Raw genomic sequence first — 18,823 nt, 5'->3', positions numbered from 1 at the left:
AACAAAAAAAAGAATAATCATTTATAAAACTTTAGTTAATGTATTTTTTTCCAAAGTGAAATTCCCGTACAAACATAATAGAGTAATTTTTTAACCACTCCGATCAAATATACATTGGTGGAATATTCTTACTGAATATTACCGCGGTAAATTCCGGATATAGTATATATAATGAGGGGGAAAAAACGGTCGCCTCAAAAATTGCCATGGCAGTGAAAATTTCACCAGTCTACATCCCTACGCCTCTTAGCTAAATTGCGCTTCCGCCATTTTTTCCTTTCAATAAAGCTCCAATTTTCCGGTAAATTCTCCGGTAACTGAACCCTAGGCACGTGGCAACCCACCGTAGCATCACATCACGTCACGTTATTTCCTTTTTCCTCACAAATACTGTTGGAATCCGATTCCCTGTAGAAATGGAGAAAATGGAATTCAATTCCATCCTTTAGTTCCTGTAATCGGGAAAATTATTGTTTAATCAGGAATACCGGGAAAAGTTGTATACAGTCGAAGGAAGAATAGAATGAGAAGTGTCCACTTGGTTTTTAATGTATGAAGGGGGCAAATTGTTGTGATTCTATAAGCATCATTATAGTAGCATCTTCGTTGTCATCAGTATCAACCAGTTCGAATACTTACAAGTTTCGGCTCCACGCGGCATTTGATTCTAATTTGAAATCCCCAAAATGGCTATTTAAGTCGAAGATGCGAATTCCAAAGCGTTCAGTTTCCGTTTGTCTTTCTGTCTTCTCTCCTCCGAAACACCTGGTTTCATCTTTTACTCGAAGCTTTCATTTACATTTGGGGATTCTCAGTTCCGATCATTTTCCGAACAGAGGGAAATCAGTTCGTCACAAAGGTTGGTGACTTTTTTGCTTGCTTAACTCGGTTTGTGATTGTAGCAAAGGTTTTCTCGGAGAAAAAAGAAGTTTTTTAGTTGTTTTTTTTTACTATTCATTGCATTTACTTTCAACAGTTAACTCAACACTGTTATTCTAAGAAAATGTACTGTTGTATCTTAGCGGTGTTGTGTTGTGAGGTCCCTTTCATGTTTTTTTGTTGAGTGGGTTCTACATGACGACTTCACTTTTGACGTTAAGAATATCATTTCAAACTGGATTTAGAGTTGTGGAATTTTCATGGGAAATGACTTCTCTTTCTTTAAGGCTGAAACTTCAAATTGTTGAGAATTTTGATTTGCTACTGATATGAGCTTTTGAACAGTTTTGTTTAAGGAGCAGAATTGGTTCTGCTATCTAGGAAAGTAAATTCTGTGTTACTTTGATGTACTTTCCAAGTGGCTAAGTCTATGATCTATCAGTCTCACTTTCTTGTCTAAGTTATGGCTGCTTACGAGCACTGTTTATGAGGCTATGCTTCTTGAATAGGTAATCCAGACGAGACAATTCCACTTAATAGGTTATTTGGAGCTTGGCTCATATTTACCATAGGAGTTGGACTGTAATAAGTAAAGTTCACTTTGGTGAAGTATAGGTATTCATTGGAGCATATCTTGGAGTATAGGCTTACACATTGGGACATAAACCTGGTGCTTTGAATTGGTTTTACAAGTGGGATTAGAGGTAAAATACTGAGATTTTGGTCCTAGGAAGAGTCACTTCATTCAGAATTATACTCATGGTCCTTGTTCTTTTCCTACAGTACCTAAGTTAATATCTGTAGTACTCTTTCCTCTACCCAAAGGAAGTTGAGAAGGTTGGTGCCAATGAGTTTGGTGTTTGTTACTATTATATCAAAGTTGCTTTATGTGGGTGGAAATTGACATTCGGAATTTGAAATAATTATGTTAGATGTGGCTGAGGTTGAGAGTTACTTCCTCTTGGTGGTGAATGGTCTTGTCTCTTTTAATGTTAAAATAAATAAATTTGTGGAGAATGTATTTTTGGTAGTCTGCATTTAAATCAACAATTTTCTCTTTTCAACTGTTACTTATAAAGAATTTTCTTATTAGTATACAGTGTTTAAGCAAAGATTACTATAATGTTATGCAATCTAATATAAGATAAACCAACGTAAACTGGCAGTTGATGAATATCATAATGATCTTTTATGAAGAAAGGCTTTAACTGAGTGATTGTAATCAAAGGCCAGCAGATGATATGCACTCTTTACGGGTGCTAACTCTGTAACTCTCATCTCTAAGGATAGATTATGGCCTTGTCTTATAGGAACTAACATTGGGTTGGTCAAAAACTCTTTTCTTGTTTGGGTTTCCTCTGTGAGTTTGTGATGCTTTTCCTATTCCTCATGCATTGAACAGGAAGCTCTATGCATGTGGCAATTTTCAGATTAGTTGTGGAATTTGACATATTTATATACTACCGTCTATTAGCTAATTTTCATTATTACTGTTCAGGGAGAGATCGGTTACATACAAGTTGTACAATGGATGGCATTGGTTTAGATACCAGGGCGTCGCTGATTGAGAAGGGAAATGGTGCCGTTGGTGGTCAGCGTTCGTGCATATGGTCATCTCCTGAAGGAGGGTGTGACATTGTCATAGGAAAGCAGATATTCTGTAACAGGTCCTTAAACATGAGAAGTATAGTTGCTGTTGGATTTGACATGGATTACACCCTGGCACAGTACAAACCTGAGACTTTTGAATCTCTTGCATATGAAGGCACTGTCAGAAAGCTTGTTTATGATTTAGGATACCCTTCCGAGGTACTAATAATACTTGTATAAGGAAAAGTCAAAATAGAAATTGATGAGGCAAATTTATGTGCTAGTTAGTTGTATCAATGTGCATTTATTCCTATGGCAGTTGCACAATAAGATTGTTCATCTTATTTTATGGATAATATGCTCAATGCAGTTTAAACGTGTATTAGCATTAAGTGTGACTTTCAATGACCTAGAGTGTGGTATTGGTATTATGGTATGTATTATGCGTAATGTTGAGTTTAAGGTTTTTGTTTCATGATTTAGAGATTGAATGTTCGACTCATTCTGTCTTTGGTATAAAAACAGTTTGTTGTTTTGGGATACATTATCGAGAGCTGGTGATTGCCGTAAAAAAATTATGACTCATTTATTTTAAGTGCTGGCTGACTATTTGACTATTGAATCTGAGGTTTCCTTTTTTATTATTACTGATGTATGAAGTGATAACTGGAAGATTTTTCACCATGTTGTGTGTTGTGTAGCTGTTGAAATGGTCATTTGATTGGAGCTATATGGTCAGAGGCTTAGTTCTTGATAAAAAGAGGGGGAATATATTAAAGGTTTGTCGCCACTTTGTCCTTGCATTGTAATTGTTTCCTGTCTTAATCATGAATTACTCTTCATCCTCGCTTATGATTGTAGTTTCATTTCTTTCTTATTTAACTGGTCTTCCTTTTTCTGCTTTCTCATGTAACAGATGGACCGACACAAATATGTGAAAGTAGCTTATCATGGATTTAGGGAGCTTTCCAAGGATGATAAAGTCGCTACTTATGGCAATACCTTGCTTCGGGATTCATTTGATGAACCTGACTATGCACTTATTGATACCCTTTTCTCTCTTGCTGAAGCCTACTTATTCGCTCAGTTGGTGGACTTCAAGGACAAAAATCCAGGAAAAGTTCCTGAAGATGCAGAGTAAGAGAGTAACCAGTACTCTTTTTCAGTTTTATGGACAGTAATGTCAATCTGTGTTTCTGCCAATGTCTTCTTTGATCCGGCTTTGCTTGCAATTATTTTATTATTGTCTCATCATTTATTTTTCTTTTCTATTAGCTAGAGGTGTAAACACAGATTAACAGAAGTTTTTCACAAATATATCTACCAATCTATCACGAGATATGCTTGAACCAAAAGAAGCTGGGGGTCAAATCTAGTTTCAGTTCTCTTCTAATGCTAGCTACTCTGTTTTTGTAGCTCTTACTTGTAGTAAATTTATGGAAGCAATTGGATTTCTTCAATAAGTTTGTCCCATACGTGTATCTTCAATAAGTGATATATTTCAGCTTGTTTTATAGATATGCTCTATCTTTCAACTCGCTCAATTTCCGGTGGTCTTGTCATCTTTTGTTATCTGTTTCTAGATATATATTCTCAGAATTGTGAAAATATCTAAAATATTAATTTGTACTATTTCTTGTACCTTGGCAATTTGATATGCATGTGTCAGCTTGACCATGCAACGATTTGCTTTTTCACAAGGATTCTTGGGCTAATTTCATTGAACAGGAAGTTGCTGCTAATTTATGGTGGGTATGTGCATGCATGTGATGAATTGTTTACATTTTTTTCTTTTTTCGGAAGTCTTACAAAATATGAATGTCAGACATTGTGCTAGGTCTTTGAGGGTATATTATAGGACGAGTCTATAGTTTGATGCTAATGCTGTTGCCTTTTGAGTTCAATCTTTGTATGGAGTTCTATAGAAACATCTGACGTGTCTTACTGCCGGGGGAGAGGGCTACGGAGATGGTTAGCCTCTGGGTTACATTTATTAATATTCCTTGTGTGTTTCACTCTCTACTGCTTTAATGGCAGCATTCAGTCCATGTATAGGCTTCATGGTATGCTTATTTGCCAACACTTCTTGCAGCTACTCTTGCATGTACAAGGATGTTAGAGCAGCAGTAGATTTGTGCCACCGTGATGGGACTTTGAAGCAGATGGTTGCAAAAGATCCAAAAAGGTATGGACAACTGTTTTGTTGTTTTTGTAGAATGTACCATATTGAGTGGTAATTAGTAGCTCTGAGCATGGTTTCATATGCCAGGGAATGTTAGATTTGGTGGTCCTTAGAAAACAAGACATGCTTCACCCTAGGGTGTTGGCCTTAAAGTTAAACTTTTTCCATTTTAGTCGTTGTGTACGGACATGTTACGTTTGTTTTGCATTGATGTGGTATGGGTAATCCCAGTTTTGGCTTCTGTTGCATGCAACCTGTTTGATAGTTTTCTAATATGAAAACAAGGATACTTGAGATATGAGAACAGGTGGAAGTGTTGAATAATTGAGAACATCTTCTATGTTCTTTGATTAGAAATATGCAAAACCTATGGGCTTGTTATTCTTATTGTCTTGTATATTCTCACAACTCACTGCTTGTTTGACTAATTTGATAATCTTGCCATCTGCCTGTCAACATCAGATATATCAATGAGGATACCTCAATTGTTCCGATGCTCAAAATGCTTAGAGAATCTGGACGTGCTACTTTTCTGGTAACAAACAGGTGATGATGCTCTCACAGAAGTCTCCCTACTCCTGTCAGATTTTGGTTTGTTTAGGGGGTTTGGTTTGTTTTTTTTTCTGTGGGTGGGTGGGTGGGGGAGTACTAGGTGATTCTCGTATTGCCTGAAAGGTTCTTCAAATCTCATCAATAGAACTACTCATTATTCTCTCTCACTGAAGTTTATTCATTCTTTACATTTTATAAGGATCTTAATTACATGTGTGCAGCTTGTGGGACTATACAAACATTGTTATGAACTTCCTTTGTGGGCCTAAACCCTCTGATGGATGTAGTTCCAGTTTTGATTGGCTGCGCTACTTTGATGTTGTCATCACTGGCAGGTCAATTTCTTCCCTTGAAACTTTTGTGAATATGCATACGTGCTTCTTTTGATCCCAACCATATGCAGCCATATTAGGGCAAATGGCTGTCTCTGTTTATATTTCCAGCTATTGTTTGTAGAGTTATGATTACCTTGCTGACAAACAAGTACTTAATTTTTATGCAGTGCAAAACCAGGTTTTTTCCATGATGAAATTCGTGCAAACCTCTTTGAGGTTGAACCTGAGAGTGGCATGCTTATTAACACTGATAATGGGACTCCTATGGCACAGGTCAGTGCAGAAAACTTAGTTTTGTCTTGGCCACTGCCTTTCCTCCATTTTTTGCGTGTTCTGACTTTGTCCAATACATTAGGTGGGGAGCACTTCTTTGAAATTGCCTTTAAAGAGCTTGAAGGAAGACTGCAGAATTTTCCAGGTGTGGATGCCAATATAATTCATGCTGTATAGTTCGTATGATTTAATGGTTTGTGTAGAATGACTGAATATTTTCCTAATTTCTCTTCAGGGGGGAAATGTTGGCCATTTGCATAAATTACTTTCAATTGAGTCAAGCTCACAGGTATTTCGTCGGCATCAATTTAATAGTCTTCTCTTGATTACTACTTTATACTGTTTTCAGCATCCCTTTGGTTAATGATTTACTATGTGCAAGCACAAATTCATATCTTTAAGTACTCAGTATGGCTGAAAGAGACAGCATATAGCTTAACAGCCAGGAGTTTAACTTCACTTTAGGAAGTTACGGAGGGAAGGAGTGGTAGATTTATTTGGTGTTTAATTTGCATTTTTATTTACTTATTTGGATGTAACATATTGTTCTCTTCAATTAGGTTCTTTATGTTGGAGATCACATTTACGGTGATATCTTGCGCAGTAAAAAGGTTTTGGGTATGCATTCTCCACTCTATGTGCTCCTTCTTTCTTTATTCATTGTTGCTTGCTTAAAACTTCATATATTGGTAGTGATTTCTAAGACTGCTGCTGCACACCTTTTCTAGTTCATCATAGTTGGTGTAAGCAACTGATACCTCCAGTATGTTAGAGCCATATTAGAACAATTAGATAAGCATTTACCTTAGTAAAATTAATTATAGATAAGCATTTACATTATTTGTGAGCATGTGCAACTAGATCTTGAAAGCCGTTGACTAGCTGTTGTATTTAAGCACTAATAATGAAGTTAAAAGAATATTCCGAGATTTTCAAGAACCATTATTTACATGGATGGAAAGAAAATTAATGTCCTCTAATTTTCTCTCCTGTTGTCCAATCTGGGCTATAATCACATCCAACCCATAGCATTCCTGCATGCCTCTTTTATTTGTTTTGCTTTGCTTCTTTTAAGAAAGTTTGAATTCTAGACTTTAGGATCTTGTTATGTTTGAGCAGGTTGGAGAACAATGCTTGTTGTTCCAGAGCTTGAGAGAGAGGTTGAACTTCTCTGGAAACTAAGGGATACTCGCAAGGTATATAAGCATATCCTTCGGCTCATTCTTTGTACTTTTTTTGGTTTTCTTGTACTTCATTTTCTATTCGTGAGAACTTAATCAACAAGAACAATTAATTTGGCTTTCAAATGGAGAAATTTGCTGTGCTTGTGTCTATCTGATGTGTAAAATAAGGGTCGGATCATTAAAGTGCTTGTCAACTTTGTGTAGAACCGCATGTCTTGGAAGTATACAATTGATGTCTTTACCTAGTAAACCAGTATCCTGGATTGACCATTTTCATGTCCAAATAAAATTGAGAAGGAAATTTGTCAATATTCCTAAAGATGTAATAGCATATTAACATTGGGTTTCAAAGTTGATGTTCAAACCCCCCCTAACACCTGGCAATCATTGGTTTTGTGCTTACATCCATCAACATTCTAAAATTACATCATATTTTTGTGAAGTTGCAAATTATGTACCTTTTGAGTCGCTCACAGTTTGGCTAGCTCACTTTCAACTGTTAAGAAGATAGACCTTAGACCTAGCTCGGCCCTTAAATCTAACTTTGGGGATTGTCTAAGATATATAAGGAGACAATAATCCATCCCTCAACCAATGTGGGACATTTTAATACACCCTTCGGACGTCCAGGACGGGACATGCGGAGCGTAGACAATATAACATGGGAACTCAATATTGGGAAACAAATCTAGGGATGGGTCTTGACTCCTTGTTCCATAGAAATAACATGGACCTTGGGCATAACTTAATCCAATAGTTATCACATAAGGTGAGGATTGTACAGGGCCATATAAGGAGGCAACAACCAGCACCATCAACATTGGACACTTTAACAACAGCTTTCTGCGTACACTCCCCACCCTCCCTATACTCCACTTGTGGGAATATACTGAGTATGTTATTGTTGTAGGTATTTTGATATACTTTTTAATTGAAATATTGCGGAGAAGCAATTGTGTTTCTCATCTAAGCAAATAACTTCGCTCCCATATGCCGAACACTAATTATATGCAAAAATAAATCTTCTTTTATGGTCTAAGAAATGGAGCAAATGAATTAGCTGAAGTTTTAGCATTTTACTTTAAATCCTAAAAGTCTGCTTTATGTTCAGCTACATGGTGTAATGGTAAGTGGTAATGTAATAATTGCAATTTTTACGTGTTTGCAGCAACTACAGTTATTGAGAATTCAGCGTGATCAAATTGAAGATGAAATACACCATCTTAAGTGGTCTCTCAAGTAATGATTCTTTCCAGTTCATCTAGTTTAAGATTGGGGTTTAGTTGATTGAATGATTGATTGAAGGTGGTTGGAGAATTAGAAAGAAGGAGAGCCTTTAGTTATGAGTACAGATTTTCTGCCTCTCTGGGAGTTTATTTCAGTGTAGAGTCGTCTTGTGACTGAGCAGTGACAAGTTTCCTTTAAGTGGAAAAATTAAGGAACCTTTTATTTGTGCGTCTTGAACGAAGTTCTTTGTCGTTTGTAGAACCATTTTGACAGTGAAACTCTTACATTTATGTTAATATAGTCTTCTATCATCTGAATGATTTGGCTGAAGGTAAAACTTTTGTCATCTTTAATCATTTCATGAGCTGTCATATACTTCAGGTCTGAAGATACTGATGATGCTAGCAAGGAGAAGATGTTTTCACAGCTTGACAAGCTGCAGGTTGGTCATTTCAAGATAGTATCAGTAGGAAGATAGTTTTCAACATAATAAGAGAAACAGTATATCTGGTCGATTTCTATTTATTGATATCTGTCACCTGGAGGACCAAACGTACTTGATTGCATTGAAGTATATAGGCAATGACATTCTTCTGTAATGGGATTCAATTAATCTGGTGTTTTAATGGTGTCATTTTATAGTCTCAAGGTGAGGAGGTCAGGCTCGGTCATCAGCAAGCACAACGAGAATGTCACCAAAAGGTATGAATGTTGAGAGAATTTCCTCGAAACGTGGAATTATTTCTTTAGGAACAGTTCATTCTTGTCTTGAGCAAGCTTTAGTGAAAAATATTTTAAATAATATGTAATACACAATTAATACTTTCTTTAAACTTTGTAATGTCAGTGCATATCTTTGTGAACTGTATTCCTTAGTTATATTTGACACTGGCTTGGTGCGGTATTAATAAGTTTTAAATAATATGTAATACCTAATTAATGCTTTCTTTAAACTTTGTAATGTCAATGCATATCTTCGCGAACTTTATTCTCTTGTTATATTTGACACTGGCTTGGTGCGGTATCAATAAATTGATTTGGATTGTCAACAAGAAAAGTAGTATACCTTTTTCTTTCTGATGAAGTCATCAAACATTTACAGTTCCACAAGGTCTGGGGACAACTGATGAAGACGGGTTATCAGAATTCTCGTTTTGCACATCAGGTACGATTGAATACTTGGGAAGTCTCCTGCACTTTGTGGGCTTGATCCTTACTTGAAAACTGAAGTTACGTTTTGTTGATTCACAGGTGGAAAGGTTCGCTTGCCTTTATACCAGTCAAGTGACAAATTTGAGTCTGTATTCCCCGGCTAAGTACTATAGGCCTAGCGAGGATTTTATGCCTCATGAATTTGACATTCTATCTATTTGAAGAGATGATATCAACCAGGAGCCACAGGCAGTGCATTTTGAAGAAGAGCTTTGCTCATTCTAACTTCTAGGTGCATCTATATGTTTTATATTTTGAGTTCTTTGTTGATTTTGGCCATCTGGTATGCAGCCCTTTTAAGTTGTACCAACATGGAAAGTCTTTATGTTAGGTGGTAAAATAACTTAAATGTATCATATCTGTTTGTACTATCTCATATATGCACTTACCTGATTGTGCATTTGCATTATATAAAACAACTGGAATGGTCTAAAATTCTGATGATAGGACCCTTGATAGGAGGGTGTGGAGGTCGATGATTTGCTTTTCCATTCCCGGAATATTAATATGTCTTGTATTTTCGTACAAATTTCTATTTCTATCAGTTGATTCTTTAGCCGTGATCAGTTTATATTCTTGATGTTATTCCTACCTGTTGCTAATGTTGTCTTTTCACTGTTTTGAGTCTAGGGTTATTGAAAACAGTTTCTACCTTCTCAAGGTAGAGGTAACATTTGCATACACACTGGCCACTGCCCTCCCTAGATGCCACTTGTGAGATTTTATTGGATCTTTTTTGTTGTAGGTCTAAAATAAATGCGGGTTGTTTGAAGAATATTAATAGGACCTAAGATGAGATACATCACTTTTCCCACATTTGCAGTATTCTTCGGGAGATAATAATTTGAGATTGGCTAATCAATCCGGGGAGAAATACTTGATAGTAGTGTCATTCTCTTCTACTATTTAAAGTGTACTGATCACTCTTTTTTAATGGTTTAAAGTACTGTCCATTACTATTTGAATTCGAACATTATGAAATTGTTTTGCCAACGAAGATAGAGGTTAGTTTTTTTTTAAGGTCTTTGAGGATTGTAGTTGAGATTATCCTCATCCTTTAATAAGAGATCTTGAGTTTGAGTTATGTAAATGAAAGACCTTTTTTTATATATAGAAGATGTTTTACCTCTTTAATGAGCTTACCTGACATCTATTTCCACTATTGCCCGCCATCTTCCATTCTTAAAGAAGTGAAAAAGAATTTTAAGTAAAACTCATACAAGAAAGGATGATTCTATTGAATCTTCTTCACCATGAGCATATCATGTCAAATGGCAATGCTGTTACATGTTGTTGTTCATTACAGGCTGGAAAATTCTCTACTTCTAATCATCTATATATCTTTGTGCCCAAAATAGACTTGGATGTGATCTTTTGAATTTTGCTACAAAAGAAAAAAAATATTCATCTTTGCATAACACGTGTGGGGGAATCACATCCTTCGACTACAAGCAAAAGGATGAGGCAAATTATATTCCACTTCATTGGATGATCACTTTATGCTTGTTTTTGATTGGCTAAGACGGCTAGAGATATAGGGATCATGACATAATAGTTAGTCAGATTTACTGTTTATTTTTTCTTATTAATATATAAAGATTATCATTGATTATTTGTAGTTATGTACATATTATATATTTGCCGGCTATTTTTAATTTAAGTAGTTGAGTGGGAAGCTATTTAGGTTAATTCTTCAAATAGGAGAGTAATTAGTATAATATCATAATGTATTAATCTGCTTTGAACTGAAATTGTACAATTTTTTTTGCTCAAACCATTAGTAAGATATACCTACACCTTATGTATTGCTTATTTATCTCATCAATTTTTTAATGTGGGACTTTTACGCACACCTAATAGTTTCCATATTTAGAAAATAATCATAGATAGATCCTTTCCTTCTTTTGCAGTTATAATTTTTTTTAAAAAAACACTATTTCCTTAATTTTTCATGCAATAACATTATTAGCCTTTGAGTTGGAAGAATCTAGAGAAAGACAGTGAAATTGACTTTTTGAACCAGAGAAGCACAAAAAAGATATTAGGCAACAAGCTCTCAAATTGCATGCAAGAAGGGACCGTAGGAGAATAACTTGAGACCCCAAAACCAGGGCGGATCTAGAGTGTCGTTTATGGGTCAATAATCCTGTATATTGTATTAAGAAATTTATTAAATACCTATATATAGTTAACTATAAACCTAATTATTATTGTATATCAATTAACTTGAATCGATAAAATTCAAATCATGAATCCGTCTTTGCCTTCCAAATATTTTTGACAAAGAAGTGGGAGAGATAACCATACAAGTCTTTTTATCTCAGAGTACCACAAAAGACCAAAAGGATTATAAGGAATCCAATTATCAGTAGCATGAGGTATAGCTTGGAGTATATGAATATATATATATATATATATATATATATATCAACTTTTAAAAAAGATTCCCAAGAAAGTTGCAAAGTTGAAATTCTATGAAATGTTCATAGAATTTATCATGAGCATCTTCATCATGGTTTTTGGACAGTGACCTAAGAAATTTGGAAAGCCAAAACCCCAAAATGAACTTAAGAAGAAGTCCCATTATCTTGAAGGAAATTAGGTTCTGGAATCTACTAACATGTGATAAAGTTAATATCTTCTTGGGGAAGTGGTAAAATTTGCGTACACTCTACCCTCCTCAGAATCAGCTTTTGAGACTATATTGGATTGTTGTTGTTATTGAACTTTATTCATGAAGTTATTTTTTGTCACGTTAAGAAAATTGAACTTTACCCACTATAACCATTGAAGTCATTAAAATTTACTCATCATAATTACAACACCTATCTATCAAGACGACTTTACTGTTATACTGAATAAAATTCAGTTACTATAATATGAAAAATAATTTTGTGACTTGTAATAATAAAGTTTAGTTTTATGACAAAAAAAAAATGTATGCGATCGACTTCCCAGTTTAATATGACCATTCATGAAATTAAATCAAACATCTTATTGGACACTTGGTCAATGTTGCAAATCTTTGTGCTTCTTTCTTGTAAAAATGATAGCCAATTAATTTAGCTGAAAAACAATATCTAGTATATGGTTTTATTTCAAGTTATATAAAACAAGAAGCCCTACTTTAAGTTGCAATTATATGGTTTTTCTTTTTTTGGGTGTTGGTTTGGGTGGGGGGGGCGGGCTGAGAAAAGAAAGGAAAAGGATAATACTGGTGATTTTAAAGTCTGTGAGAAGGACATAACAAGTATCCATAAATATGAAAATTTTTACTGGATACCAACGTGGATGATAAGGATTCCATTCCAACTATATGAGCTGGAGATCATGCAACCTCACGTCGCGGTCGATTAAATTTAGATTCACGCCTGAAAATAGCGCTTCATAATAAAGCGACTTCAAAATGTATTTATCGATCCATCACGATCTTTTATTGGTATTGGCATATTGTTTTTAACATTTAGCCTACAATATCATCTTGTCTTAATTCAATCAGTCTCTGACTATTTCTTCTTTTTTTTTTTTTTTTTAGAGTTTAAGTTACATACATCCTATAAAGTTATCCAAAGGATATCTACAAATAGGTCTCTTTAACGTGGATTTGTGATCTTAAAAATTAGATAGATTACCTGCTAAAATAGATAAATATGACCTAATAATATAAAATATTGTTATTGATAGTGTTACTACACAAACTCTCTTCAATTTATATAAAACAATTAGAAGACAGATTGAGAACAGAGAAGGTTGATGACGATAAAGTTGGCACCAACTTTCACTTAGACACTTCAATTAAGTTTTGTTCATTTTAGACACCTCAAGTAAGGTCCCGATGCGTCATTTTGACACTTTGTACTGACTTGGCACATTGTGTGTGCTACACCCATTTTGAGCGCGTGAAGAGCGATTTTTTAAAAAAACATATATATATATATATATATATATATATATATATATATATTCTTGTTCTTCTTCTTCTCCATTTTCTAGATGTTTTCCTCCATAACTTTGGACCTTGATTTCTTAATCTGATTGTCATTGCCTAGATCTAGTTCTTGTTTTCCTTCCATTGTTAATTAGTAACTGATTTTTTAAAAGTAAAGAAGAAAAAATTATGTCTTTGTAAAATAAATTTTTCAAAATAGTTTCTTTTGATATGGATGGGGAAGGAGTTGAGGTTGGGGTGGGTGGAGGTGGAGAAGACAACCTGATAGGGCGGAGGAGGGGTTGGGGTTGGGCTGAGTGGAAGTGGAGTCGTGGTGAAAACGATTGGGTGGGGTGGGTGAAGAAGAAGACTAGGGGGGGGGTTTCGAAAATCATTTTTTTTTAGAAGATGAATTTCTTCTTTTTTTAATTATTATTTGATAAAAAATGTCACATGTCATCAAGTTAATGACCATTTTTTTTCTACTCAAAAGTCATTATTTCAAAATTATTTTTGATATATATGTCACGTGTCTTTATTTAATTGGCCACTTTGACACATCAAGTGTATTACACACACTTTAGATATTTGGATAATTGTAAAAAAAAGTGTCAAAAATGACACACCGAGACCTTACTTCAAGTGTTTAAAATGAATAAAACTTAGTTGAGGTGTCTAAGTGAAAGTTTGTGCCAACTTTAGGAAGCCACCGATGGATTCCACCTTATAAATTTAAGGAAAGAATGTGCATGTTATTGTCAGTTATTAAGGTCTATATCTAGACTATTAACTAAAAGTTTCAAGTTTGAGTCTTAATTAGAACAAAAGGTTTTTTGTTAGGGTGCTGCGCTTCACTGGTCCCCTTTAGTGGGCATTACCCGATATAAATCTAAATCTAAATTAGTAGTACCTATTACGCGGATCCCTCTTCAATTAGAGATTTGAAGTTTTAATTTTAATTTGAGAACAAAAAACTACTTGGTAAGGAGCGTTTTTTCGATACTATTCATAGCCCTACCTGACTTAAACTAGTAAGTTTCGAATATCGAATGGTTAACTAAAAAAGAATATCTTTGCAAGACAATGATTATCAAGGACTAGTTGGACTGAACCAAAACAAATGTATCGTGTATTGTACGAATCCCTCAATCTTTAATTAAAGATTTAAAATTTAACCTCTGAAAATAAAAAACTTCTTAGTAAGGAGCATTTTACGGTATTTTTAGTAGATCTACTCGATATGAATTTGAATTAATCATGAGAATGGTTCAACAAAAACAAGAACAAAGATTGTCAAGGACTTAGCTGGACTGAACCTAAACAAACATATGTGTACAGCTATTGTGCGGAATGAAAGAAACTAATTAGCCAGCTAAAATTGATATGGAATTTTGTTTAAAATAGGCAACAAGAAAGTGAAAAAAAAAATGCAGGCCTTATCACGTTTAAAATTTGTTCCAAAAAGGAAATAAAGGAAAAGCTACTTTTCATATATTGGTCATCAGACGGATCTAGAAATACAATTGCACGAACCAAGTAATTTTCATCCAAACTAGGTATATATATTGGAAATCTATTAAATATTTGATTATAAATTTAATTATTATTATTATAATATTAATACGAGATTGTTATCAAAATACATAAATTTTAAATTCTCATGCACAACTTAATCTCACTCTCATCATTGATTATAACGTACTAAATCTTCAAAAATAATTTTGAAATATGAAAACATGAAAAAACAAAGAATCATATCCAACCACTTTTAGCCGCTGGAAATTGATTTTACGATTTGCTTTTCAACACATTGGAAAGTGAACACTTATATTTTACGTTACAACTAAGAAATGCCAACAACTTGAATGTAGCTATAAGCTACTAGAAATTTATAAAAAAATAATAATAATAAAAAAAAAAACACACACACACACCAACAACAACATTAATTATGGGGTTAGGGTACAACTTTTCTTGGATTAAGGAAACTTTGTCTAGGCTATATCAATATTTTCAGCTAATAACAATAATTATGAATCCATAATAGGGCATAAAACATGACTAAAATATTTTTCCAAAGTAATTAAGTGATTTTGCTTATATGTGCATCTCTTTTTCACGAAGTTTGTATGGATTTTTCAAAATAATTTCCTTTAATAATGCCCTAGCTTTTCTAAAATATCATGGGTTGACTGTCGAATCCTTTGAAAGTTGTGCATTTTTTAGAATTCGATACAAATATTGCGACAATATTTTTGAAACAATCAAACAACATAAATAGTAAATCTACCATATTTCCAGGATTAATTAACTAATTAATTACTACTGGTGGGAAAGAAAACCATGTTGGCTCTTACAAAATTTCCCCTGGTTTGTAAATCATTTGCAACATATCAAACCCAAAAATAAAATAAAATAATAATAATAATAATATAAAGTTGTTTTGTTTTTAAAAAAAAGAGTATCCTCTTCACCGGCCCACCATATTCTGTCTCCTATATAATTTTGCTATATAAATAGAACAAGCATGTAAACTTTTTTTTCACACCAAAACCTTCTATACATTTTCTTTAATTACTACATACTTTTCTTTCAATTTTTTTTGGAAAATATGGACACAAATTCGACGTGGAGTCACCATCAAAACAAGTTGTTTGAGAATGCATTGGCCATTTACGACACTGACACTCCAAACAGGTGGCGTAAATTGGCCAATGCAGTTGGTGGAAAAACAGAAGAAGAAGTGAAAAATCACTATGAAAAACTTGTTGAAGATATTAAGCATATTGAGTCTGGAAATGTTCCTTTGCCTAATTATAATGGTGGTCGTAACAATAAAGGCTACAATTTCATGGATGAAGAACAAAGGTAAATATGTATTGATACGTATAAATATCATCAGATAACTTGTCTTATTTTCTAGATTACTAATTCAATTTCCTTTTTTTTTGAACGGTTACATGTGGTTATGTTTTAAATTACCTAATAGTGTAAAAATCTTTTATAACTATCAATATGTACTCTTTCTTTTTCAATTTATGTGGGATTATTCGTACTCGGAGGGTCAAATGAGTTTTTCTTTGATCGTCGCATCTTTCATATGCTTTTAACATATCTTCAATTGTTTAATTATTCTGACTCATATATAACACTTTTTAATAAGTTCTTGAATATGTAAATTTTATTTAAAGAATTTAAAGATTATATATATTTAAATTTACAGTCAAAATTAAGAAATTTAGCTTTAGAAATCTAAATGATACTATATAAATTGAAATAGATGGAGTAACGTTTTACGATATATTTGTTATTCTTCTTACTCATACAACCTCCAAAAGTTGTACTTAATTGTATTTGTTACACTTCAAAACTATTTCAATACGTTAACCACGTAAAAACAAATTATTTTTAATTGAAAATGTATAGTGAGTTCTATGTTTGTTTTTCCTCATGAGTTGGGATTCAACTCTTTTCCTTTTCTTATTTTTTTTTTCCTTCAATTTGTATACAGGTTGAAATATCTGAAGCTCCAATGAAAGGAAGAAATTGAGCAATGGAACTCAAATGTAGTCAACAAATAATTATGTCTTTCTTTTAAAGCGACATTTTATATTCTGCTTTTCATTGGATAAATTTCCTTTGAGAGCAACAATTAATACATGCATGAAGTTAACAGTGGAGGATCTAGAGTATGATGTGCGAATTTATGGGAATTTTATAGCTTTTGCTCAGATTTTATATATGTAATAAAAATTCACTAAATATCTATAAATATTTGACTATGAATCTAGTTATTAATATATATTAACTTAAGATATTGTAGGAACATAAACTTTAAAGCAGCGCCTTCCTCTCAGAAAATTAATTGAATTTCTCACCAACATTCTTATGGTTGACCCCTAATCAAGCTATACTATTACTCCTTGCATTTCAAAATAAAAAAAAGGGTAGCTCGGTGCACTAAAACTCCTGCTATATCCAGGGTTCGGAGAAGGATCCGACCACAAGGGTCTATTGTATGTAGTCTTACCTTGCATTTCAAAATAAGTGTTGTGAAATAGTTTGTGGGATTGTGGTTGTCCATTATCACTCTCCCCTACCCACTAATATTTCTTCTTCTTTTTTCCTACATAATGATGTTCTCACTTAATGGTCATCATTGTGTTTCTATTATTATAACTTTCTCCTTAACACATTTGGCTATAAATAGCCTTATGTGTTATGGAATTAATATACACTGATATCTTCTCAACTCTCTCTTTCTCTTACTGTTTTCCTTTCTTATTTTGCTAAGTTAGTTTATTTTATAACACGTTATCAACACGAAGTCTCTTATAAATTTTCATCATGTCAAATTTGTCAAAATTGAAGTTCGTGGCACTTGATATTTCTGGCAAAAATTATTTGTCATGGGTACTTGATGTCGAAATTCACCTTACTGCTAATGGTCTTGGTGATGCTATAATCGAAGGAAATGAAGCATCCAATCAGGATAAAGAGACGGTTATGATTTACCTTCGTCATTATCAGGATGAAAGCTTGAAGATTGAATACTTGACAGTGAAAGATCCACTTGAATTGTGAAAAAATTTAAAAGGAAGGTATGACAACCTCAGGGCAACGGTATTGCCAAGGGCTCGTTATGAGTGGATGCACTTACGGTTTTAAAATTTTAAACTGTAATTGAGTATAATTCTGTTGTATTTAGAATAACTTCCCAATTAAAATTTTATGGGAAACTATAAATGATGAGGACATGTGGAAAAAGACATTAACTACTTTTCATGCCTCTAATGTGATATTACAATAGCAATACCGTGAAAAAGATTTTCAGAAATACTCTAAATTGATTTTGTGTCTTCTGGTAGATGAGCAACATAATGCCCTTCTAATGAAAACTCATGAAACCCGTTCCACTGGAACTGCTCCGTTACCAGAAGCAAATGTGGTAGAAGTACATGGTCAGTCTGAAAGAAGATAAAATAAAAATTAAGTCCACAATAATGTGCGTGGACGTGGCAATGGCAGAAGAAGATATAATAATCATCGTTGTGGTGGTCAACATAAAAGGGAGAATAATATGAGTTCTCATAGTGGTCCTTCAAGAAGTAACTGTCATCGTTGAGGCATTAAAGGCCACTGAAAAAATAAATGTCGAACGCTTGAGCATTTTGTCAAGCTTTATCAAAATTCCTTTAAAAGAAAGGCAAATAAAGGTGGTGCCTCTTCTTGTAATCCTCGGATAGAGTCACGCTTGACATTTGAAAATAATGTTAAGGCAGGACCTTCGCAAGTATAAAATGATAATATTGAAGAGAATTTGACTTTGAAGGATGACGATTTTAATGACCTCAATGATATTACTCATTTGGAGGTTCAAACTTCTTTAGGGATCATAATTGATGTTTAATTTTATTATATGATTTACAATATGTTGTCATTTTTATGTACTTTTGATTAT

General features: G+C 33.7%; 2 protein-coding genes across 4 annotated transcripts; both read left to right on the top strand.

The window, feature by feature from the left end:
* The first annotated feature begins 186 nt into the window (after positions 1-186).
* Positions 187-10,531, top strand: LOC129902313 (uncharacterized). Of its 3 annotated transcripts, XR_008770073.1 has the most exons (18): positions 187-859; positions 2,378-2,688; positions 3,171-3,248; positions 3,386-3,606; positions 4,562-4,654; positions 5,114-5,197; positions 5,425-5,538; positions 5,706-5,811; positions 5,894-5,956; positions 6,047-6,100; positions 6,372-6,429; positions 6,931-7,007; positions 8,164-8,234; positions 8,604-8,664; positions 8,865-8,924; positions 9,325-9,387; positions 9,474-9,666; positions 10,180-10,531. XR_008770073.1 is itself a non-coding variant. In XM_055977502.1 (17 exons), exons 1-17 carry the CDS (start codon positions 553-555, stop codon positions 9,594-9,596), a joined length of 1,944 nt encoding a protein of 647 aa, XP_055833477.1. In that variant the 5' UTR covers positions 187-552; the 3' UTR covers positions 9,597-9,997. The 3 variants fall into 3 exon arrangements, 1 of the variants encoding a protein (XP_055833477.1); XM_055977502.1 differs by lacking the exon at positions 10,180-10,531 and having other exon boundaries at positions 9,474-9,997; XR_008770074.1 differs by lacking the exons at positions 8,164-8,234; positions 9,325-9,387; positions 9,474-9,666; positions 10,180-10,531 and having other exon boundaries at positions 8,865-8,902.
* Positions 10,532-15,917: 5,386 nt separating this feature from the next.
* Positions 15,918-17,153, top strand: LOC129903135 (protein RADIALIS-like 3). The gene is made up of 2 exons (XM_055978636.1): positions 15,918-16,230; positions 16,874-17,153. The coding sequence occupies exons 1-2, from the start codon at positions 15,974-15,976 to the stop codon at positions 16,896-16,898; spliced, it is 282 nt and encodes a 93-aa protein (XP_055834611.1). The 5' UTR covers positions 15,918-15,973; the 3' UTR covers positions 16,899-17,153.
* Positions 17,154-18,823: the final 1,670 nt, after the last annotated feature.

Source organism: Solanum dulcamara, chromosome 9 (assembly GCF_947179165.1).
Source record: "Solanum dulcamara chromosome 9, daSolDulc1.2, whole genome shotgun sequence".
In the NCBI taxonomy this organism is placed as follows: domain Eukaryota; kingdom Viridiplantae; phylum Streptophyta; class Magnoliopsida; order Solanales; family Solanaceae; genus Solanum; species Solanum dulcamara.
The sequence above is the reverse complement of the archived record's forward strand: the minus strand, read 5'-3'. Positions and strand labels throughout refer to the sequence as shown.

Excerpts from the sequence above, each read along its gene's own strand:
- LOC129903135 (XM_055978636.1), top strand. The coding sequence starts at position 15,974 with ATGGACACAAATTCGACGTGGAGTCACCATCAAAACAAGTTGTTTGAG. Across the intron at positions 16,231-16,873 it reads TTCATGGATGAAGAACAAAG|GTTGAAATATCTGAAGCTCC; the intron begins GTAAATATGTAT and ends ATTTGTATACAG.
- LOC129902313 (XM_055977502.1), top strand. The coding sequence starts at position 553 with ATGAAGGGGGCAAATTGTTGTGATTCTATAAGCATCATTATAGTAGCA. Across the intron at positions 5,539-5,705 it reads GATGTTGTCATCACTGGCAG|TGCAAAACCAGGTTTTTTCC; the intron begins GTCAATTTCTTC and ends ATTTTTATGCAG. Across the intron at positions 6,430-6,930 it reads GCGCAGTAAAAAGGTTTTGG|GTTGGAGAACAATGCTTGTT; the intron begins GTATGCATTCTC and ends ATGTTTGAGCAG.